At 27.4% G+C, this 26,854-nt stretch overlaps 1 protein-coding gene across 4 annotated transcripts in view; it reads left to right on the top strand.

Moving 5' to 3' along the window:
• Nucleotides 1-26,854, top strand: part of LOC122716344 (protein bicaudal C homolog 1-B) — a 52,062-nt gene that overhangs the window by 16,963 nt on the left and 8,245 nt on the right. For 2 of the 4 annotated variants that reach the window (XM_043939335.1, XM_043939336.1), the window contains exons 3-9: nucleotides 1,623-1,666; nucleotides 13,013-13,082; nucleotides 17,570-17,649; nucleotides 22,829-23,044; nucleotides 25,564-25,803; nucleotides 25,921-26,139; nucleotides 26,480-26,783. In XM_043939335.1, the coding sequence (XP_043795270.1) occupies nucleotides 1,623-1,666; nucleotides 13,013-13,082; nucleotides 17,570-17,649; nucleotides 22,829-23,044; nucleotides 25,564-25,803; nucleotides 25,921-26,139; nucleotides 26,480-26,783 (1,173 nt within the window). Of the gene's footprint in view, nucleotides 1-1,622; nucleotides 1,667-11,860; nucleotides 12,883-13,012; nucleotides 13,083-17,569; nucleotides 17,650-22,828; nucleotides 23,045-25,563; nucleotides 25,804-25,920; nucleotides 26,140-26,479; nucleotides 26,784-26,854 lie in introns of those variants that run through there. The other 2 variants (XM_043939338.1, XM_043939337.1) reach the window with 2 other exon arrangements.

Below are 26,854 nucleotides of genomic sequence, written 5' to 3'. Positions count from 1 at the left end.
TGCTAATTGGCCGCGATTAGTAACGTTTATATTTTGATCGAGACGCGATACAGGGTAGATGTTTATGATGGAATCAAGGGAATCGCGTAAATACACGAGCGGTGAATTTATCCGTTTACCTATCGAAGATAGGAAACGAATCAGTGTCAAACGAGGATCAGCGTTCAGGCTGAAATTTCCTTTTGCCATTAAATTGGCAAAATAATGCAATTTTTTACACATATCATTGCACATATAATTTAATATCTGTCGAAAAAACATATTTTTGTTCATAAATCATCGGAATATTAATAAAATCAATTAATAAAAAATTCATTTAAAATATCGATGCATAGAATTATGATTACAATATAATATATCGATAATTAATCGCTTGTTTTATTATTTTTTAATCTTAATATAACATCTAGTTTGATTCATTAAGCATCAAGAAATAAGAATAATGTGTAATGTTATATTTGTGTGTTGTTGTATCAAGATATAAAAAATATATTAAGTTAAATTTAAAAAGAAATTCTTATTTTAAAGAAAAATATGGTTTATCATATGCTGCATATTTATAGTTTAATTTTTTAATTTTTTAAAATTTTATATGATTTATAATTATATGAAAAAAGAAATATTAAACAAAATATTTACAAGTAACGATAATTGAAAATCAAATTTATATATTAATGTTAATCGTTAATAAGTTTGTGCTTAAAATTAAGTAAGTTCGTAATAAATATAAATTGTATAAATATAAATGTAATAAATATAAATTAAAACAGCTTTTTTAAACAATAATTTTGTTAAAATGAAACATTTATCTGATTTTTCGGTTTTAAAATGTTTCTAAGTATAATTAATAAAGTTTTTCATAATGTTTTGCGAAAATATATAAATAAATATAATATCTATCCAAGAAATATAGTTATAGAAAAATGCAATAATTATAAAAAAATATAAAATGAGTTTTTTTAATATTTTTAAATAGTTATTAATATTTTATGTCTTATTTATACTTACTTACTTTGATGCTAAGAGTAACATAATATTTTGCTAAAAATATTAAAAAAAAAGCATTCAAACATTGCCTTTGGACAAAACTTAGTAGATACAATAAAAATAATAGTAACTAATTATAAAGCTCTTTAAAATGTTAGTATCTAAAAATTTATATAAATTTGTTACGAATTTGCATCCTTCTAAAGTAAATACTGCTTCCCTCCATAATTGGATAGTAGAAGTTTATTTTACAAAATAACGGCACAAAAGATGTTTCCACGATTCGTTTTTAATTTCATAATATAAATGGAATTTTTATATACTTTGTATAAAAGAAGAAAGGATAAAAAAAATATTAAATAAATTTTTAAAATTGTATAATTCTCATTTAAAAAAAAAAAATGATATGATTATTGAATTAGAAGCAAACAGAATTATAAATGAAATGTCGGATTAATGTAACACTTGGCCTTAATGGATTAATTAATATTGCGCGTTCTTCCGAATTTTTTCGCGTCCTCCATCGGGTCAATCCATCCTGAAAGGTGGAACGACCGAGGAAGAGAAAGAAAAAAAAAAAAAAAAGAACGGACAAGAGTTCGTTGTATCCTGACAATTATTTTCTTTGTTTACAGGTGATAATAACGTACCAAAACCAGCGGACACATTTTTTCATAACGTAAGTTGCGTTTTGTCCTTATTGTCGAAATTTTGATGCCACCTTAGTATAATAGGCAATGAAACTCGTTTTTCGCGCTTAATATCCATTTCTATTAATTTTCTCTCCATTTTCTAATTACTAAATTTCCACTATAGTTTTTCGTTAAAAGCAAATATTATAAAAATAGAACATTAAATAAGTAGAAGAACTTTTTGCATTATCTATAAATGTTTTTTAATAATTATGATGGCCTTAAATAAAAATTAATTCTAAATAGTAACTATCTATGATTATATATATAAAATATAATATAAAATGGTGATTTTTTATTTATTTCATATTATCAATTGAAAATATATTTACTTGAAATAATCTCATGATTATTCAAGCCTAAGCGATTAAAAACTTTGAATGAGGGACATGTGTTGTCGAACATCTTCTTCTTATTCTCCTGATCTTATGTATTTTTATTTATTAGGTTATTACAGCACTTTTTAAACGACTGTAATTATTAGAATATTTATAAATTTCATAGATTCTAAGGATTAATAATTCTTTACAAGAGATAGATATTAATTTGTTGATTGAAATTAATAAGAAATCATTCCATTCCTCTCTTGCATCAAATGTATCATTAATAATTTATATATATATATATTTATACTTTAAATAGGAAATAAGATTAAATTTTCTAATTTTTTCTCCTAATATTTACTTTATAATTCGATTTCACTATAAAACATCATTTTATCGTTATGCTATGAAGTTCAGAATAAAAAAATTATGTTCATCCGGTATCCTTATCTAAAAAAAGAATTTATATTTATATATTTAACATAAGATGGTTACAGTCATCAGAAAAATCAGAAAAATCTGTATACACTATTTTATAAGTAGAAATTTACTTGTTTAATCTGAAAATTTTAATTTTAATGAAAGTTTTGTATGTATGTAGAAAAATATATAATATAGTAATTTTTACATTTTATAATTTTGTTATATCTGTAATATTACAATGTTATATTCAAAGAAACGAAAGTTAGAAGAAGAATAATACAATTTTAATTAATAAGATTAATTTTACTTTCTCAAAATGTGATTTAAAAAAAAATTGTTCTATGTATAAAGTATACCATTATATTCTACATATTCACAAAGTTTCATTGAAATTTCTTTTGTTGATAATATAATTTATTAGTTAGAGCTCGCATATCAGTGCCGTTTCTGGATTATTGGTTGCCTAGATATAAAAATTACTGTTTTTAGTTTATTATTTAATTAAAAATTTAATATATAAATTAATATTTTATATCTAAATATACATAATTTTAAACCGTTATCATGCAAAATAAATATTCTTTAATTTTTATTTCCATAAAATAAAACAAAGATCTTTAAAAAAAATAAATATTTCTTTTTAAAATACATTTTATATAACAAATACAAAACTAATACATAACAAGGACAATTTATATCGTATTATTCATGAAAGTAATGAATTTTTCATTTAATAAAAATAAAATGAATTTGTCACAAATTTATGCTTTTTGCTTTTTCTGATAATCAATAGAGATTTGTCAAAAATTTTTCTATAAATGATGATATATTTATTAGTCAAAATTTTATACGATATATAATAAACGATCCTGATTCTGGTCGTCAAGATGTAGGGGTACCTATTGCACCTTCGCTAGAAACGGCACTGATAAAGAGTCATATATGACTCACTGCGAAAAAAAAAGATAAAGATATTACATCGATTATTAATTCTATTACGTGAAATGAAACAAAACTTTTACACTCGTTTAATATTGAACGAATAATTAATCATCAAATTGTCACTTCCATTTGAAAATTTAATCTTACATCACTTAAAAAAATATTACGCGCGAATTACCATTATATATATGTATAATATCGGACAAAATTGTAATCTCACTACTCTTTTATAATTATTTTGATCAATAAATAATGGAAATTTGCAAATATTTATTATTTAACTTTTATCATTTGCAAATCATAATAGAATTATTTTTATAATAAAAAATAAATAAATAATAAATTATTAGACATAATATTCCTTCAAATTCGATGAAAATCTTAAATATTTTTATATATTTAATGTTTATTTTTTTATATTGTAATAAAAAAAATCTTATTATAATCTAAAATTATGAATAACAGATATATTAAATAAATATAAAAATAAAAAATATTTACAATATATTATTTTCAATCATTGTTTATCGATCGAAATAATTATAACTTACAATTTTGTCCAATGTTGCAAGTCATTTACCAATCGTTTCAGGCTTTTAAATATTTTCTTCGTGTTAGGATTTGAACGTTTTTGTAAATTTACCTTTTGCCTCGAAAAATTAGAATCGGAAACGTGGAAAGAATGATAGTGCAAAATATCGGCAGTTTTGCGCTCCTGACGCAGCGTGTTACGACCTTGCGATTATACAAAACTAAACATAAAGTTATTTCCATACTATTTTCTTCAATTCTTTTTCTCAATTTGCTGGACCGGCAGATGATATGTCGTTTTAACATCATAACATATCTTCTCGAATTCTCTTTTTCTGTTCGTCGATGATACTTCGACGCATCATTGAAATATTGAGATTATTAATTTAGGAGAAAAGTTTACATTTGGAAGACGTATAAAATAGGTATTTCGATCTATAATAAAATTTCATTTATCCATATTACGTTTGTACGAGAATGAAATATGCTTAATCTCAGATATAGAAAATCATAGGTGAGATCATCGAAATTACAATACAGAATTGAATTTAATTTCAATTACATAGGAACTATTCGCATTTTTTTATAATATTAGCTATTTAATTCATTCGAAAACAATTTTATATATAAGTGTCAATATGATAGGGAAGAGCACGAGGTTGAAACTATGTTTTCAATAATACAGGAAGTATCATAACCATAATTCTAAATATATGATTTTCAATCATAATCTTTTAATCTTTTGCATTATATAAGATCGCGAAAACACTATTTTTATTTTGACTTTTTGAATAAATTTCTTTATCATCATTTAATTATTTTGATCATTCAATGAATTATTTTTAATCATTCAATATTGTAAAATAATTCTTGCTTAAAGTTTGAAATTTTATACATAATTTCAATATAATATTCTTTGTATAAATATGTTTTTTTCTTTTTTCTAATCTGACCTTTTATAAAAGTGATTTAAATTGAAAAACGTGATTGATTGTAATATCAATGGTCAAGGTTAAAAGTAACATAATAACTGGAAAGAAATATTATTGCTTTGATTGTCTATTAAAAAAAAAATAGATGCAATAATCATTTATTTCAAACATGTAGATATTTTGAAAACTGAAATTATATTATAATTGACCTATGATCAGATTGTATCATTTTTTCCAGCTTCCAATTTATATCAATAATTTTTTTATTATTCATTATAGAATGAAACAATTTTATTTAATAAATATTTAGATTGTTATATGTCATAAATATGTAAAATTGTTATGTAATAATTTCTATTACGTTTATAAATATATTAGTTTATAAACGTAGAATTATCATAAGTCAAAGTATTATTTTGATCTCGCTTTTTCCTATACACATTCATATTTCTAAAACACAAAAATATTTAATTCTTGATGATAATCATAATCAAATCACATTTGAAAAAGTAATATAATTAATTAATAAATAATAAAATGGAATAATACAATTAATAAAAGTAATCAATTTTTATTGGAAATTTTTAAATTTATAAATTTTTCCAGAATTAATTACAACATCATGAATTACTACTATTCTATTTTAAAATATTCTAAATAGATATATTGATTTTTCGTAAAAAACTGAGTATCTATTTTTCTAAATCGAATATTGCAATGAATATTATTAAAAGTCATTTTTATATTCTGTTTTCATTTCCATACATGTGCAATTTACATTGATTAAGAAAAAGCAATTGAAAAATAAATAAAAATAAATAAAATAATTTATCATAGGAATTGTTCGATTATTTATCTAATTATGAAAAAAAAATTAAAAAATATTTTTGAAATTATTTAAAAAAAATTAAACATTTGTAAAATTAATCTACTCTGTACTCGTTGCATGTCATCCATGATGATATGATGTGGTTTTCTATCTATATTATTTCTACATATTCGTATCAAAACAGAGTTGGTTAGGCATAATCGTCAACGACAAAAATAAGCAGCAAATAATGAATCAAATAGATTCAGTTATATATCACATACACATACATACACATATATACATATATATATATATATATATATGTTTCGTTTAACTGGAAACACTATAATATCTGAAAAAAATATGAGTAATATGAAAAAATGTTTCAGACAAAATTTGTATGGTATTGAGAGAGATATGCTTTTATCTATTTGATCTTGATGCTGACATTGAAACTACAGGTGACATTACAATTTTTAAATGGATACCTCCATTTTTTATTACATTCTCGTAACTGACATTCAGATGTTTTCGAAACACTATAAATACACGTCTCTTGCATCACTGTTATCGAGATATGAATTTTAAAATTTGATGTGCCGTCGGCATATTGTAATTTTTTTTTTTTTTTTTTTTTACGATTCTTTAAAGCAAACGATATTTAATACACTTGTCCATACTATCGACAATTGAATTAAAAACAAAAATAACAAATGCATATAAAACAATAATGTCGGATACTATAAAAAAAAAAAAAAAAGAAAATGAAAAAATGAAAAATAATTGTCGGGCGTCTGTGTATTTTTCCAAATATTTGAGTGTTTTCAATTAAACAGGATATACTGTATATCATTTGTTTGATGGCGTGAAATGTTGATGAAAAATCGATCCGTATTCATATCTTCGTAATAATAAGTTTTGACACGTGACAGTGAAACGTGTGAATATTTTTTCAAAAAAATATTGGTACAGGATATGAATATTTAAAAAACTGTGATGTAGATTAGAATGAATAGAAAATTTTAATTTCGGAAATTTATGTTGACAGATATAAATCTCAATTTACTACTATTATTTGATTAATGTATATTGAATAATTATCTAGAAAAGATCTTTCTCACCGATTTTGATAATTTTTAAATATGTTGATAAGATTTTAAACAATCTTTTCTTATTCTATTTTGCATATAATCATCCATTTTAATTTTCTATATTTACAAGAAAAGATTACTAGAATATATATAGAATTTCTCTTCCTTCAAATCTGCGAAATGCAAAAATAAAATATAAAATAATTCTTGGCTGAACCAAAATATTGAAGTTAGAGTGATAGAAATAATAGAATCTTAATAACATCTATTATTTATTGGTTATCTATTGGAATATTTAAGAAATGAAAAAAAATTTTTGTTTGCAAATACATATGAAATACGTATGAAAAAATTGTTAAAAATGTTCCATTTTATAACAATCCAAAAATCATTATTCTACAATCTATCATAATGATATCTATCACATGAATGAGAAATTCTCTTCATGGATAAAAATATTGTTCAATTCAATCTCAAATTCAATACACATTAAAAACATTAGCACAAATTTCCTTTTATATTTCTTCTTTCAATACCATTAAAATACAATAAGCTTATTTAATTATTTATTTTAATATAATATCATTATTATATTTATTACTGATCGTCGATCGAAAAATTTAATAAATTATGCATAAGATTTGTATTTTTTAAGTATTCCTGAAATTAAGATTTTATATTTTGACTTTTTGTATGATGAGCACACTTTCTCCATCGAATTTCCTTTCGATCGATTATTGGAGCCGTTCAAAAGCAAATTCAAACTCTTTTTCTCCACGCTGATACGCAATAGTGATACGGTACGCACAAAAGAAACAAATGAATATCCACCTTTAAGAGTGCAGAGAACAGTCTACGAAAGCAACGTTCTTATCCTTATCGTTGACATATTGCGTAAAAGCTGCTCTGGTGCTCTTATTTATAGACCGATTGTACTCCACTCGCATTCAATCTCACTCCCTTGAAATTCTGCGTCGAAACATTTTTTTTCTGTTGTGTCATGATTGATGAAATACATATACATACATAAAGATATTAATACATAAGATATTCGTTGGACATCGTTTGGAGGGCCGATTTTAGAAGCCAAAACAAACATAAAAGTTGATATAGAGAATAAATAAGTTATAAGCAATTTGATTTAATAAATAAATAAGTTATATAGCAATTGAAGAAGTTAGACGAAGCGAGACGGAAATAGAGTGAGACTCTCCGTTACATCGTTGTTGCACTCTATTTCCACTTTGCTTCATTTAACGCGAATTTAAGTTGTTTATAACTCAATAAATAAGCCTCAACCTACATTCTCGTATACAAACTTTTGTGTTTGTTTTGGCTTCTATAATCGACCCTCTGAAGGTGTTTCTATCTCTGTATATACATACAGGGTGTTAATATATTCTCGAGACACCTTTAGAGGATCAATTTTAGAGGCCAAAATAAATACAAAAATGTTGGTATATAAAAATATGTTGATTGAGGCTTGTTTATTATTATATATAATATTATTTATTATATTGCAATTGAAGTTCAATTTCATTGTCGTTTTTATCTTCGTCTCACTTCATAAATTACAATTTAATAATAATAAGTGTTAAACCGATTATTTTTATACAAATGTGTTTTGGTTTCCAGAATCGACTATTTAAATGTGCTATGAATATTAACACCCTGTATATTCATTCGTCTCTTTTCGTTTTCGAACGAATTTCGAACGAATGCTCGTTATTATTAACGCGTTCTTGCTTTATCGAGACAATACGCTGACGACTTATCCTTTATGTAGTATGCGAACTACTTTTGAATTTGTGATTATCGGTGATTATTCCTATCGAAAAGATAGGATATTACGTCATGTTCAATTTCTTATTTGAACAAGTGTCACGAGAAATTGTACATAGAGTGTCTCATGATGGATATCACAAAATGAAATATATGCAAAAATGAAAAAATAACGAATAAAATTAATTTCTGTTGTTAAAAATTTCTTTTCTGAAGATATGAGAAATTGGCAGAAATTTATTTTATGTAAAAAAAAAAAAAAAATTAAAAATATAGAAAGAATAAGAAATTAATTAGTTTTAAAGAAAATTAAATTTGAAAATTCAACGAGAAGACAATCTGATTATTTTTTGGATATCAAGATGATATATTAAGATGGAATAAAAAAATCAAAATTGATTTTATTTTTTAATATTAAAAAAACAATTTGTCTTCAATTCCTCAGATTTGATATTATTTCTATAAATATTATTTTGCGAAATATTATTTCTATAAAATTAAATGAAGTTTTTAATTTTTTAATTTTTTAAAACTTATTTTTAAGTATATTTTTGATACTGTAATTCTTATTTTTATATTATTAATTACAATATTTTTTCTTATTATATTATGAATTAATATTAATATTTCAAATTGAATATATAAAATAATAATTACATTATAAATAACCAAATTCTTGCAAAATATAATTATAATTTTCTTTAATCTATTCCAAACTTAATTTAAATTTCTTCTTTTAAAATTATTAAAAAGAAAACATTATTTTTTAAATACAAAAAGAAAACTATGATAAATTTTATTATTGAACAAAAATTTGAACTTAAATTGATGAAAATAATATTGCAATGAGTGATTTATAACATTTTAAAAAATTAATTATTTTTATTGAATATTAGAAATTATTTTTTGTCTGTAAAAAATTATATATAATTGAAGAGAATTTTAGTCCTATGTTTCATTCCATCTTAATGTATATATTCATTTTTTTTAAAAATGATTTAAACAATTCAATTTCATTCTATACTTTTTACTTATTTCCATATGTAGAATAACTTCTTATAAATAATTCATTATTATCCATTTGGAAATTCGCCAAATTCACTTACATTTGAAAAAAAAATTTCAATTTCAATTTATTCAAAAACAACGTCTTAAACAAAAAAAATTTATTTTTTTAAATTAATTTTTGCTCGTAAAATTGGACTCTATCATTTATTCTGGATATCTTGTAAGTTTCGCATAGATTACACGTTTTTATGCTTATTATGAAAACTGATTTTAATCTATTTGCATATTTTCATACATGTATATATATCCACGTGTATTGATCATTGTGGTTGATTTTTCACAGTATTAGGAAAATAGAATGATTAGTTAAAAAAGTGTCGCGTGCCAGTGTCAATTAATGTTGTGATAGGTCTTCTCGAAATACCATGTTACACGCAGCGGTATGTAATTTTAGCGAGAGTCACTGGACGCCGTGCTCGATTTATCCTCAAAGATCGTTGCCAACTTTTACGAATATGCGCCACGATAATCAAGTTATTCGATCGTATAAACGTGAGACGTAACATATCCGATTTTGCCAAATAGGACTGGGATTTTTCACGAAATTGATCAGTTTTGTGGTAAACTAGGATAAACGGCCCATTTAACGAATTAGTTTGAAAGTTTTTAAATAATTTGAAAGTATTATTTAAATTTTTTTTATATTAAAATTTATAATTAATTATTAGTTGTTCATTTTTGTTAACAAATTGATAAAAAATGAAAGAAATATTAATTAAAATATAAAATAAATTTTTTTTCTTATTTATTAAATGCTCGTAATGTAGAAATTTAATTTATAATAAACTTTTGATATTTGTAATATTTTATACCTTAATGCAATGAAATCTTTATTTCATTAACTATTGTCTTTTTTGATAAAGAATGAATTTTCTATAAAGAAAATAAGTAAATTATTTTGTGATTTATTTATAATACTTTTAGCAAATATTTTTGATATTATTGCAATAATTTATATAGATGAATAAAACTTAAAGTTTATTTTAAAAATAAGGTAATTCAATTATTTTATAATAAAATTCTTCTTTTTTAATTATTAAAAATTATTAAAAATTAATTGATTGTGCAATATCTAGGGAATTATAATAAACTAGCCGTTTATTCTAGTAGCTTTTTATATAAATTTTTTTGTAAATTGAATTTTATTGAATTTATGGGAAAGCAATGATTTCAATAACAGCAAATATAAATCAATTTTTATAATGTATTCATATATTTAAATTCATATAAATAATTGAAAACAATAATATTTCTTCCATTTATAAAATGTTATATTATATTATTATAATAATAATTGGTAAAATTAATTTATTATAAATAATAGCATACAACTAAACTAATTTAAAATTGTTTATCTAAACAGAATTAAAAACATAATTTCTTCATCAATCCAATAATTTAATTCATTAATTAAATGCTGATGCTAATTCGTGCGCGTACCTGAGACTCGATAATATCATTAGCTAGCAATGTAATCCGAGCGCCATCCTCATGTAGAAATGAAAAATTAGTCGGTGCTTTATGAATTTCACTGGGTAGTAGCGCTAAAAACAACCGTCACGCAACATTGCGTTTCACGTATTCACTCTAGATTCGTATGGTACCATCTAAAACGACAAGAATACGCGAGAATTGAGTTTAAAGAAGAAATATCATAGTTTGGTGAAATAGATCTGTATTCGTGTATATATTGAAAACATTTTTATTTTTGTAAATAGTTTCGAGTTTCGATTTTCACGATAGTATCTGCTCACATTTTCAGGTATGTAACCAAATTTGCAGAAGATTCCATCGAACGACTGACCGTAAAACGTTATAGCCATTATTTCCACGTATTTGTCTGATCTCGTTTAACTTGGTATACTAATACCACTCTCATTTCCTCGCACTCGTTTAACCTAATTCGTTTAATCAACACACGTACGTCGATTTGTTTTTTCAAATCATTCGCTTCCGTTGATCGATTCACAATACATAATTTCCATTGCGTAAAGCGATCGATGAACGAATTCGATCGAATCATGTCTGATATACTAGGTATATTAGAAATAGATGTTCGAGTTGAAGTTTGCGATGAATCGTGCGGGCAAGTTGTGTAGAAAACTACCTGTTCTCGTGTTCGGTTCTTTAAATTGTCGCGGTCACGAAGAGAAGAGTAGAGAGGGAAGCAGTGGAATAGAGTGGAGGGGATAGGGCTAATGGAGGCGGGCGGAAACAGACGAGATGTTCTGGTGCGTGGTTGGAGTGTAGTTGTGGTCGGGTTGCGTTGCTCGGGTCGTTTCTGTTCTGTCGTTTCTGCCGAGACTGTCTGGTAGAGGGAGAGACGGAACCACAAAGGAACAGAGAGGGCTAGAGTCGCGACTGCGACGAGTGGGAGGCAGTTCACCGAGCCGTCCCGTTACATTATCTGCTGTTAGTCAGTCAGTCGTGCCAGTGATCCGGACGCGGTAAAAACGAGAGAGACGACGACGTGGCCGTTCCGGAAAAGATCGTTTCGAGACAACCGGTCACCGTGAAAATCATCCGCAGAGTGTTTTGTATAATCTCGTTATCGTTCTCGTCGTCTTCCTCGATCGTAATTTCTTTTCTAAACTGTACCGAATTAATAAATATATTCGAAAATAATAAGTAAAATATACTTATCGCCAAACGTTGTTACCAAACGCTGTGAAACGTTTACTGCGTGTGTGCGAAAAGTGCGCGCGAATATTGGCTCGATTAGCCGGCAGCCGATCCAAAGAACGAGCTGAGTCCCCGATCGATTCGATTTCTTATTAGATTCGTAGGATCGGTATTATTTTTACTTGAACCAAAGAGGAAAATAACATAAGAATTTTTAGTGGTAAAAAGTTCGAAGAAGAAATTGTCGATCGTCATCGATATATCAACTCGACGATTCATCGATCACTCGTATCGAATAACAGCGATGAAGTGAACGGATAACGCGGCGGGACGTTCCGCGGTTCCCGACAGTCGTGGCAGTGAAAGTACGTCACCCGGAGCTGTCTCCGCTTATTCGAGATTCTTTCTATCAGAGCGGGTTTCCTCGACATCAAAGAGATCGGGTGACGATCATGCTTCTCGCTTAACATTTCGCATACGTACACCGTATACGAACAGTGACCGTGATAAAAGTGTCCTCTGCTTCCTTCCGTTTCCGTTTCGTCTTCTTTTTTTTTTTTTTTTTGCCACTGATTCATTGACGATTCATCGACATCTCGGTACCGCGGCCGGAAAGCGAATCGACCAGGATCGATACCGATCGAGATATATCATCACCAGTTGGCAACGATGACCGTGGTAATATTCAATGTTCGAATGTATTCATGTTTTCGATAAATTTGTCGCGCAATTTCACATATGTATATATATATTTAGATGAAAGTATGCTCATACACTCGATTAAATGCACATTTTCAATTTATTACAGATTATGGAGGAAACAAACACGTTTGTTACGTGGCCGTCCCGTCTGAAGATTGGAGCAAAGTCGAAGAAAGGTAAGACCGCGCCTGCGCAAATACATTCTTTAAATCACATTCACTGTTTGTTCGTTATTTATTTGGCGGATTGAAATAATAAGAGATTCGAAAAGCTATAACTAAGTTGGAAGCCGTGAACGTGTATTAGTAAAATGCCGATAGAAAGTATGGATTTAGCAAGAGCCAAACATCCGAAAACAACACGCAATGAAAGACACGACGCGACGTGACGTAGGCTTTGGGTTCGACAACACTCTCGACCTTCGAGGGACTGATCCACATCGATTGTTTCTTGGTTCGTCTCTACTTCTTTCTCTCTCTCTTTTTCTCTATTCGGTTTGATCTCGTCTAATGTTTATCGCTTACCGACCGAACTTCGATGCATATACCACACGGCACGCGATTACGTCAGTGGTAAGTTGCGTTGCCTTGGCTTACCAGCTGACGCTGCCTGGTATCGTGTATTTTCTTACGTCTATTTGCGGTTCGATCTTCTATCGTGCCACACGCGTGTTGTACTTTCGGAGTTAAATACAAATCTTCAATTTTATTCCTCTTAGAGACACGAGCTTTCTCTATTTCTTTTACTCTCTAGAATCACAAGAATATATTGACCTCGTTATCGGTTCGACATCGTTCGTGGAAACTCGCGTGATCTCGATTCCTCACGACTTCGAGGAAATAGCATCGTGATTATCGTCTTGTTCCCGAACGTAGCCTCGATAATTAGAGCGCACCCATTAATCGAAAGTGATTACGAAACGATACGTGGTGCTTGCTCTCGCGCAGTAACGTGTATCGGTGAAGTGAAACGCGTATCGGTCGTATCTAAGAAACACGATCGAACGGAAATGTTTTGAACGTTCTGTCGAATATTCCATGGTCCGGTAGCCTTTCTTTACGTTCAGCATGGAAATTTTTCGGTGATTCATTCCTTCCTCGTGATTCGAACAGCTGTTTACCGCCTCTTCTCCGTGGAACCTGCTATGCCCACGAAAGAATCTATTGTATATGACAAACCGCGTAATCGGGTATAAATAGGCCTCGTCTCTCTTACCTCCTACTGATTTTCTTTACCTCCTACAATTGCCGGTCCTGGAGAAGACTTCATCGTATTTTGATAATTCTTCAGTTTAAAGATTTTAAATATTCCTAATTTTGAATATTTGAATCTTTTTTTTTTTTTTTTTTTTTTAAGAAGCTTTATCTTATCAAAAAAATGATGAAGTTTGAAAAAATATACATGTACAAACATATTTTTTAAGAATGATTGGTAGACAACTTGGATCTAATATTTTCATTATCTTTTCTAAGTTTCGAAAAAATATGAAAAATTTTTTTTAAGTATTTATCAAAATTTTTTAATTTAATAATAATAAATAATTAAATAATAATTAAGAAATGTTTAAAACTTTTTTCAATAAGATTAAAAATTAATTTCGGAGAAATTTAACAATGGAATTTTTCCCCAATCTTCAGCGATCGGCGTTGCCATACAGAGGTATTTGATGACCTTGCAAAAAAATAAAAGTCTATAAAAATTTCAATATGTTATTATACTTTTTCATGAACATTATTTTTTTTATCATTTTGTTATAGCGTATAAATAATGGAAAAAATAATCTTAAATTTAGTTAGTATTTAATTTGAATTGGATTAGAATCTTTAATAATGATAGTATAAATTATTTATTAAGTTTTTTTCAAGATTATTATGACTTAATCGTCAATTTTTATTATTTTTTTTTATTATATATATATTATACACCATAACAGAGTTTAAAAAGAATATTTTAAAATTATTTTCTATCTATAATATTTATACTTATTTAATTTAGAATTTTTTAAAAATTAATAAATAATTTCTCTTTTAAAGCTTACAATAAAAATTGGAGTCAAAAAGTTAAAATCGTGAAAAATCATTAAATTGAATCATCGAATTAACTTTTTTTTTCCAAGCTATGCACTTGATTAATTTCATTGTCAATGTCAATTTTGATTTATCACGATTATTGTGCTAACGTTATTTACTAATAAATTACGTGATTTATATAATAAAATTTTTCAATTTTTATTCATCCAAATAAATTCAATCGAATAGCATGCGATACTCGACAATATATAATTATTTCCAAAAAATATTCATACAGATGTAACTTTAATCTTTGTGTTTTATATTTAGAATAAACATATATAAAAAAAATTTTGCAGTAAATATATTAAAGAATAGTATATCACTGTGAGAAAATAAAAAATTGTTAACTTACTATCGAATGATTAAACATTCAAAAAAAAGTAAAAAATTAATTCATATAATTTATAAAAATATTCAAAGTCTTCAACAAACAAATTACAAATAACAAATTCAAAATAAAAAAACTATGATTGAATTTGATATAATTATGATTATAATGTGATAATATATAAATAATATATAAAATTGATAATTATGATTATTAATTGATTATTATGATTAAATAATTTTTAATTTTTAAAACTTAATACTTTTTAAAACTTTAATACATTTAAAACTAAGAATTATTTTTTATTAATGAAGAAAGCTATTTTTTTATCTTTTTATTAAACGATTTTATCATTTTTTTAATTTCATTTTTTTTTTATTATTGCTTTTTGCCATTTTTACATTTCAACTCACGTCTTCATGTAAAAAATTTGTTATTCTAATTTTATAACATAAATTTAACATGCCCGAATATTTTTACAAATTGAAAATGCATTTTTCTTCAATCCGTCTTATAAATTGCATTAGTGTCCGAATATTTTTGGAAACAACTATAAAATTATTCCACTTTCGCGCATGCGTACCAGTCTTGAAAAGGTCGAGTGCGAGGTCAACTGTATCCGTATTCACGTATGTATCGTATGCGTATCTCCTATCACCGAATGTGAAATTATGCAAAGATTTCTTCACCATGAATTTTTCCCTTTGATAAATCTACCGACGTGGTCGGTGGTGATACACTGTAATCGTATAACCACATCATGTTTTCGTTTACCGATCGACAAACAAACGACCAACTGCTCAACCTTGGCAAATCGTATTACGATTAAACGAAACGTTCTTTTTTCCATTACGATAAAACGTTGCGATTAATCATCAATATCGTCGGAAAGCAATCGCTCTAAGTAGTTCCCTAATCACGAAAAGCTGATAGATTCTCTTCGATACAAATCTAAATTCCATTTCAACGAGGCTCTTCTCTAAGCAGGAAAAAATTCCAAAACCGGAAGACGTAAAGATACGAATACACGTTACGAAAACATTGCGCGATGAACGCGTGATGTTTATCGTCGATTGGTCGTCAAGATATCTTTATTAACCGAGAAACGCTCCCTGCCGTTCTTTCTCGAAGCGTAACGTGTCGTAGGTAACGATTTTAAACCACGATCCTTTTCCTTTCCGTTTCGAAACGAACGTTCTCCTTGAACGAACCGGGAATATCGCGGTTCGTCGCGGATCGACATTTAACGCAGAGACAAAAAACGGTGTGGAACGTACGTTTTATCGGTGTGTACGGTTACGTAACACGCGCGAGGAATTACATCGGTTTAAAATGGTCCGTGGCAGCGGCGGTTGCCTGGCGTGTCCCGATAATCGATCGTTTGTTTCTCTCGGAACCAGGCAACTGGCCGATCGCGATCGAACGTGTTATCTTTCCCGCTTATGAGAGAGAGCGCGTGCAACAGAGATCCGCGAAGGTCGTTCGCGCGGTCATTCGCGATCTATTTCTGGGTCACTGTTTCGATTCGGGTTTTCTCCTCTTAGCAACCAGCTTGATTCTTACATCCTCTTTGTATCCTCGCTATTTTTATGTCGTCGAATATCGATCTTCTTGGTAATTTTCGTCTTCGAAATGCAATCCCCTTCTCTTCCATTCAGGATAGAACGATTCTGGAGAAATACACGAGAGAGCAATACACGCGAGTAAACAAAAAAAAAAAAAAAAATGAAATATGCGATAATCAACGACAACGACGAGGCCCAGTTTCTTTTTACTCTTTCTTCCACTGAAAGACGAAACACAATTGCGAAATACAAGTACTCGTATAGTTTACACGCCACACTTGATAAAGTTTCCATTCCGTCTCCGCGTTTTTTCCTTGCATCGCTCTTTATTTATTCGTTCATTTCTCTCAGCTCACTTTTTAAAAAAAGAGAATAATATCGAACGGAGGCAAAACGATTTCGATTCTTGGATCGATCCAAGGTGTCGTGTCTGCGTCATTGTCCTCGGATTCGTTCCATACGCAGGGAAAAAAAAATAGCATATTCGAATAGGCGGCGTACAGAGAATATTAATTAAAAGATGGTCGATGTAATCGGTAGTTTGGTGTCTCTGTTATGGCATTCTGTCGGCGTTCAGCCGGTTCTAGTGACTCGGTGTCGATGTACCAGATGCTCACCGATCGCGTTCCATTAGAACCCGTATTACTCGAAAGGATAGCATATTGTCGCGTTGTTGAGTAATTCGTATCTTTTCACAGATCCGCATATAAAGGTCGCGGGTCGACCCGATGACGTGCGAGCTGCAAAGGAAAAAATAATGGAAATTTTAGATACAAGGGTAAGCAGTAACCTTTTGTCTTCGTTTTTCTTTATTTTAATCATATTTATGTATATAGGGTTCAGATGTGAACTCTATTAAAAGTGATTCTAAAGTATTAAAATACTTTGTACTGAAAAAGTTAGTACTGAGGAAAATTAAGAAACGAATTGATCATTTGTGAATTTATAGAAGAATTTATAGAAGATAAAAATTCGATAATAAATTTTTTAAATATGATTGCAAAAAGGTCAAATAAGAAGAAAATATAAGGAAATTTGCAAATGATTAATTTCTTAATTTTTGTCAGAAAATATATGTAAAAATGTTCGTAATTTTCCAAACATATATAATTTTATTTTACACTAGAAAAGTGAGACGAAGTGATAGAATGAAATAGTTTCATCTAGTTTATTAAAATTGTTTATAATTTATCCGTAAAATAAATTTCAATGCACATTTTTACATATCAATTTTTGTATTTGTTTTAATTTTTAAATTATACCTTAAATTTTCTACTTAATTGATTCAAATATCCTATCTTTAAACTGGATAAATAAAAAGCGGATCGCGATTGTGAAATTGGTGTTATGGGTGATTTGTTGTTTTTTTACCAAATACATTACATCATTCACGAGTAACGAGATTAATGGTGACCTTGTCAATCGAATTTCGACTTTTAGCGGTAAACATAGAATCGATCGGATTCGCATGCCGAACAAACATTTCTCTACTCTTATCACAGATAATTCATCGAATGATAAAAGGTGGAATACGCTTTGAAACCGATGTAATCGATATTGCGATATTTATTTTTTTTGAACAAAGCGCAGCAGGTGTTTCTCTTATTTTTCCTTTAAGGGGAAGACGTATTTAATTTAACATTGAAATATTTTTCAAACATATATAATTTTTTAAATTATTATTATAACAGACTCTTGTAGAGTTTACCAATAATTTTAATAAATAAAGTTGAACATATGTAGGGGGAGATATCTATATGTGCTCTTTTTTCTTTTTTTCCAAACATAAAATAATTTAATAATAATTAAAATAAAATGTGTTTTCTTAACTTTTTAAAATTTCGACAAAATTAAGACATTTTATGTTAAATAATATCGAGGATTTATAAAAAAATCAATAAATAGTTATAGATAAATAATGATAAAGAAAAAAAAGTAATTAAATATTTATTCAAGTAATAGTTTACGTTTTCTTTATGTAATAGGATTTTTTTTATGTAATAGAATAATCTGTATAGGATAAATTTTCTTTTTTAATTTTTTTTCAACAATCAATTTTACATTGAATTATAAATAATTAATATTGTATGCTACATAAAATATTCTATCAAAATTAAAAGAAATATATATTATTTTATATTATATTCATAGATAAAGATTAAATTGTATATATTGTAATTGTATATATGCAAATATTGTTCGTGATAATTGTCTAATTTAATGACTTTTCTTAATTTTAATAAATATATCTCTTAAGAGCTATATATTTTTTAAGAAACTTTATAATGTAATTTTGTAAATTTTTATTTTATTATTAACTCAAGAAATCATTTTTGGAAATTAGAAAAAAATGTTACATTTTCATTTTTACGAAGTAAACAGAATAAATTGTATGTTTAATTAAATTAGACATTTATCGTGATTAATATCTATACAATTTGTTGTTTACAAATATCCAATCAATAATTTGCAAATTATTGCAAACTATTGTTGACGAAATATAGTGAATTACCAAAAAGAATCAATTTAAGAACAATTAATTCCATAAATTGATCTGACTTTTTTATTACAATGGTGACGAATTATTTATTAGTTTAAAAAATTATTGAACTTACAAACCTAATATGGTTGACGAAATAAAAAATAACTATTCTGTCAGCATTCTAATTCAAATAGTTATCCAATTTGAAAAGAAATTCTATTAAATTCTATAGTTATGACATGTCAAGGCCGATTCTAAAATTAACAAAATTATATGTACTATTTAAAAATAGTAATTTAAAAATTTATTACTTAAATATTTTCTATTAGATAGAAACAAAAAAAAATCTAAAAAGTCAAAAAAATAACTTAACTTCAAGACTCATATTCAAGATAATTCTTTATACTAAATTTGAAAATACGAAAAATGATCAAAAATTATGATGTCAATAGTTATAAAAAAATATATTCGAAGAGAAATGCGTTCAAACTTATATTATTATCTGTTCCGTTTAATATCGATTTTTTGAGTCAAACAAGGATACGTCCCCCCTTATTGTCCCCTCTCTAAACACGGAGTCAATCGTATCCGAGGTTATTGCACTATAGTTTCCACGGAACCACGACGGGAAGTCGTGCCACTGAGTTTAATTTTTTCCTTTATCTCGAATCGCGAAACTTTCGCCGGCTTCTACCTCAACAAGAACTTCTATCTTTGGCACTTGCGAGTCCTTCTCATTCTATTACGATCGTACGTCTGGCGGCGTTTTCCTTTTTTTTTTTTTTTTTAATCGTCGGTCGCGTGAATACGTACATACATACTCGTGTATGGATATACCACAAGCGGGGAGAAGGGTGATTGCGGAGAGAAAGGGATGCAACCACGGACACATAGAATAAGGCATTCTATTTATACAAACGAACCCGAGGGCCGCGAATTCCACGTCGGGAAAGCGAGTCGTCGTGCGAACCAGTCTCGCTCGCGTTAACCGACCGGCCGAATCGGCCGCCTTGTATTTCCTTCCCGCGTACCGTTATCTCCAACGTAACGCAGTCCTTGTTCACCGACCGTGCAAATTGCTCCTCTCTCCTCGCAACTCGCCGTATCCCCACTTATTCTCTATCCCCTCCATGCTCCCTACCTCGTCCTACACCACATCTCGCCACATCTCGCCACATTTCGCCACATTTCACCGCGTGATACATCGCACCGTATCGACTTTGCCCGATTTCGAATGACAATTTCGATCAACGAAATGAAAAGTAAAAAAAAAAATGAAAGTTCTGATGAATCTTCGTGAAAACCGGTCATTCGGAATAAAGCCTCTAAAGAACATGCGTGGGATTAATGATAATATTGTTAAAAATATTGACAATAATAGAGAAGAAAACAATCATATAGAATCCTAATTTATTTTTCGAAAACATTAGTGCATTTATTAATTTAATTTTCGTAAATTATTCTTTTATATTGAAGAATTTTATACACTATTTCATTTCGAATTTTATATATAATTTCACGTTAAAGAGCGAATATTAAAGAATATATGTATTAATAATATTATTAAAAATACGATAGATAATAATATAGAATCTAGTTTATTTTCAATAATTTTTTAGAAATTACTGTATTTAGTTTTGATTTAATCTTCATGAATTTTTCTTGCATATAATTTTTTTATATATAAGATTTTGAAAAATAACGAAAGATTTGGCTTTAAAGGATAGGATATTTTAGGATATTTTATTTTTATTTTGAAAAGTGTACTTTTCTATTTTATATCTATTATTTTATATAGTGTATTTTTTTATTTTACATATATTTTTTATATTTTACATATATATTTTTATATTTTATATATTTTATATTAAATAAAATAAACATACTTAATATATTTAATATTATTATCATTTTTTATTATTCATATATTTAATATAATATATAAAAAAAATAATTTATAATAATTTATAATAAATAATACATAAGAGATAATTATTGTTTAAGAAATATTAAAAATATAATATTCATTTTTATCATAATGATCCTTTCGTTATATTTACTAGATAATATTACATATAAGATAATTATTTAAAAAAATATCAGAAATATAATATTTATTTTTATCTTAATGACCTTCTGAATATTTATAAGAACATGATATACATGAATATAATATCTTTGACATGCCTTTTTCTTCGAAATAACGAAATCATTAAAAAAGTAAGGTATCTAAATAAAATGATAAATAATTCCTCATTATCTTTATATATACGTATAGAATTCCATTATAACATCAAGACAAGTTATACATTTCTTTTACACTTACAAGCAATAGAAAAATTTCATTAAAGTTTTTATTATAATAATGTAAATATATTTTTTACATAAATTGAAACACACGATAAAAATTGTTTACAAATAAATAAATAAAAATAATTCATATCAAAAACATTAAAAAAAAAAAACTTTCAATTTAAAGAAAATAAACATCTAAAACGTCTATAAAAGATTAAAATTCATAGTTTTTATTTTCCTGTCGATTAACTCTTTATATTAGAAATAGATTGTTGTTATGACATTAATTTTACTCGAATTTATCAGCATACGTTATATTATTACTTTCTTTTTTATCCATTATCGATACAAATTCACAATAACAGTTTAAATATACATCAATCTTTTCGAGACAAATAAAATTATCAATCAATACAAATAGTCGATTTATTTATCTTTACTACTCTATCATTACTATACTACCATTTCTCACATGCGAGTTTCTTTAATTAATTAATCGCTCAATTTCAATCATAATTTTTTTATTTATTTTTTTTTTTATAATTTTATTTCTACCGCAATTCGATTTTCGCTAAGGACATTTATTTTAGCTGCAACAAATGTGCTCTTTCCATCGAAGTAACACGTAACGATTCCATAAGTAGCGCCCGTTTCTTCCTACATCCTATATCTTCAAATCGCCGCGATTTTTAACAATCCAGCATTCTCGCAGCATTCTCTCTATCGTCATAAATGTCGCATGGTATCCGAGAATGCGCAGGGAGCGTTCACCTTTCCGCTACTCGCAACCTGAACGAATTCGATCGACGATGACGATGACGACGACGCAACGTACCGAGAATTACTTTGAGCGAGGCTTTTACATAACGTTCGATAGCCGATTGAACGGTCGTGTGCATATTCCAAGTGTCGAGTGCAAAAGTCAACATGCTGCACGGAAAGTCTAACGGTTCCCTAACGTCGTCGTCGAGAATGGTGCGTATTTTTCCATTACTCGCTTCAAACAGAACGCGGTGCCGCTCTTTATCGAAATTTATCTTTTCGCATTTATAATTCGCATTTTGACTCGACCTCGACGAGCTACGTACGTACCGAGTGCTCGAGTTCGAGCGCTCCTTATACTTCCGGTTACTTCGGAACACACAATCGACATTATGATCTTTCGTTATTTCGATTGCAGCAAAGCAACAGGGTAACCATGAAGCTGGACGTTAGCTACACGGACCATTCGCACATCATTGGGAAAGGTGGGCTAACGATTAAACGGGTGATGGAGGAGACTGGATGCCATATCCATTTTCCGGATAGTAATCGGAGCAATCATCAGGAGAAAAGCAATCAGGTGTCCATAGCTGGAGAAATGGAGGGTGTCGAACGTGCCCGTGCTCGTGTCAGGGTAAAGATTTTATTTTTGATGTTTGTGTAGATAGGTATTTATTATTTTTCATTATACTGTTACGTTAAATAATAATCAAATATATATATAATTATTCAACTATAATATAGAATGTATGTTAATTTCTGGTATTTGCAAAATATTAGAAATTTTATTATATATTAATTTATTAATTATAGAATTTAACAATATTATATTGTAGTATTAAATGGAAATAGTTTTTTCGTGCCTTTCTGACAAATTATTATATTTCTTTATCTGAAAAAATTGGGCTAGAGATCGTTCTATATCATAACATTCAACATCACAGAATATATATATATGGATAAACTATTCAAAATTTTTTCAGTTATCAATATTATGTCACAATCAAAAATTCTATTTACAATGTAATTAATTTTATATAAAATTTATGCAAAATAAAACATATATAAATAATATATATAAATATATAATAATTCTAATATATAATATATAATAATTCTATATATATAATATATAAATATATATATATAGAAAAAAATATATATTTTTTTTATGAAAGTAGATCTTAATCTACTATAATTTTATTTATATATTATTAATTCAAAAAGCAACCGGATATAGATTTAGAAAATTAATTCATTTTACAAATAATGCAAATTTTTTAAATCTTTATGTGATTAGTATTATATGTGAGTATAAAAAAAGTTGTGATTGTTTGAATTAAACGTATTTTAATGGATATTACGTATTATTAAATTATAATATATATATAAATTATAATATATGTGTTAAATTATAATATTACTATATATAGATTCAAAATTTCGTTTTCATATCTAGTTCCTCGATTATAGCTAAACAAATAATAAACTAATAATTTTAATAAACTGTAAAGTAAATAATAAAGTAAATAAATAGTTACTTGTATTAAGTAATCAAGAATGTTTTGTCGTTCTTTTTATGATAGAAAAATAAACATATTATAGAATAAAGATCTATTTATAAAATTTAATACTGTTTTACAAATGTTTGTTAAGACTTAGATTAAATCTATGAATTACATGTTTCTGCGCATATCAAAATTATATCGAATTCACGAAGTATATCCAAAAATCATAAATTTTTTGAATAAAAATTTTAATTTTCGTTTTTTGGATTGTTATATATATAATCCAATATATATATATATATATCCAAATCATTATCCTACGTATATATAATACGTATATAATAACGTAAAAAATATAGATTAGAAAATTAGAAAATTAGAAAAATATATTAGATAAAAAAATTGTTTAAAAATATTCATGTAATATAAAAATATATGGAAAAAATGATTTTTTTTTAAAGTTTATGCTGGTTTATTGTATATATGATTTGATTTCATCAATATTTTTTGAGTAACATATATTATATACATTTTTTTCGAATTCTACTTTTTGAATATATTAAATTTTTAATAATTCTGTGAAATATAAATAATTTCTTTTTATTTAGAAAGCAATTATTTTTCTTAATACATTTCAAAAATATTTTTGAATTGAAAACCATTTAACTTTTATTAACTTATATTAGCTAACTTTATCTTAATTTTTTATCTTTATTTTATTAAACCATTTCTAAAATTAAAAATAAAAAGTGTCGAAGAAGAGTTTTTTTGTTTTCCAAATTGTGACTTTTAAAATTTCTATTTATAATTTTTTTCCTTGTTAAACAGATTTAATAATAATTATTTTATTATTTTAAATAAAAATCTGTTTTCTTTGTCATAAAAAAATAAAATTTTCTTATCTATTGTCAATTATCTAATGTCAAAATTTCAATACATATTTGATATATAAATAATTATATTATATTTGTTTTTTTGTTAGATGCAATTTTCATTTTGACATTGTAAAATGGCAATGTCTTGTTATTTAATAATTAATTGATATTAAAAAATAACATTGTCTAATATTGCCTAATTTTGCTCCCCGGTAATTTTTTTTCTTTATCAGTTTTAATTTTATTTCAAAAAGGAAAACGAAACATCAAATATGAGAAACAATAATTATCGGACATGAAAAATATGTTTTCTGTTATTGCAATTGTAAAAACTTGAAAAAAAAAGAAGTTCAAGTTGCGATTATTTGCATATAATTTTACTTTTTATATTCGTTTTATTTTTACTTTAATAGTGAATAAAAAATAATATTAATTTTATATTTTTATAAATAAAACATTCGATAAACTTACGAAAACCAATTATAAAATTTATTTCTTTTTTATTCACTAAAAAAATGTATTTATTATTAAAACTAAAAAATTAGGAATTTTATCTTTTTTTTTAATATTTCTATTTCTGATATTATTTATATGAATAAAAATTAAAAATTTGTTCAGAGAATTTTCTAACTTAAAAGTTTCTTTCTAAATTATTTTTTTATTTTTAAATTTTTAAACTAACCTTTCAGTTTTAGTTAGTAAAATTTTGATTTTTTATTATCATTACACGTATATAGCTAACTATTGTATCTCGATTGTTACTTTTTCAGAATCTTACGCCTTTGATCTTTTCGTTCGAATTGCCAATAATGAGCTCGTCGCAAGCCTTACCGGATTCCACGACACCCTATCTGGTCAAAATCCAAGAGAAGTATAACGTTCAAGTGATGTTCCGTACGAGACCGAAATTACATGCCACCTTGGTTGTGGTGAAGGGTTGTGAATGGGAGGTATCTCAAGTGAAAGAAGCGACCGTGCTTCTGATCCACTACATGTGCCAAAACTTAGCTGTAAGTAACGTTCGGCGACACACATTTCTCTCATTCCCATCTTCGAATCTGACGAAATTATATTCAGTCAAATCTCGAATCTTTTGTCTTTCTCTCTCTCTCTCTTACCTACCGTAGAGTCAAATACAAGTACAAATATCGATGGAGATTTCACCTCAACATCACAGCATCGTGTTGGGGAAACAGAGCAGTAATTTGAAGATGATAATGCAACGTACGGGCACACAGATAATGTTCCCAGACGCTGGTGATCCAAATATCCCCAGCTTAAAGAAAAGCAACGTTACGATCACAGGTGGCATTCACAACGTTTACTTGGCCCGGCAACAGTTAGTGGTAGGTCATGTTTGTTCGCGTGATTCGATTTTCTTATCTCGAATCAGCGAACCTCTTATCTGTTTGCCTTTGTTTTTTTTTCTTCCTATCATCCCTCCCCTTTTTCTTTTCTCTTCTCTTCTCTTCTCTTCTCTTCTCTTCTCTTCTCTTCTCTTCTCTTCTCTTCTCTCCTCTTCTCTCTCTCTCTCTCTTTCTCTCACATGTGCACACGTACACAGCATAGCTATCAGTCCTGTGCGTTAATGACATCGGGCAGATAATTTTCATTCCTGTTTATAGATTCAGTTTTAACGTGGCGTAAAATCGTATGTTGTAAAAAACAAAGGAAATTTTTATTCAGGGATCTCTGCCTCTGGTCCTCATGTTCGATCTTCCCGAGGACTCGATGTCCTCGGTCGATACCGACAATATATCTCAACTGATGCAATCCCTGGATGTGTTCATAAACGTGAGGCACAAACCGAAACAGAATACACTCTCTGTGATTATAAAAGGGATCGAACGTAACGCCAGCAACATCTATGAAGCGAGGAAACAGCTTTTGGGTTTGGACGAGCCCCGAGTTTATGCAGAGATACCGACTACTTATTACATCCCAAACGTTGGAAATATTTTTCAAGGAAACGGTTCCAGCAATGGTTCCAGTGAGTATTAAATGTATTTCCCAACAATCGTTCGAATCGTAAAAAAAAAAAAAAAAAAAAAAAAAAAAAAA

Source organism: Apis laboriosa, unplaced genomic scaffold (genome assembly GCF_014066325.1).
Source record: "Apis laboriosa isolate Shangri-la unplaced genomic scaffold, ASM1406632v1 scaffold45_cov149, whole genome shotgun sequence".
NCBI lineage: Eukaryota > Metazoa > Arthropoda > Insecta > Hymenoptera > Apidae > Apis > Apis laboriosa.
This window is presented reverse-complemented; position numbering and strand designations above follow the sequence as displayed.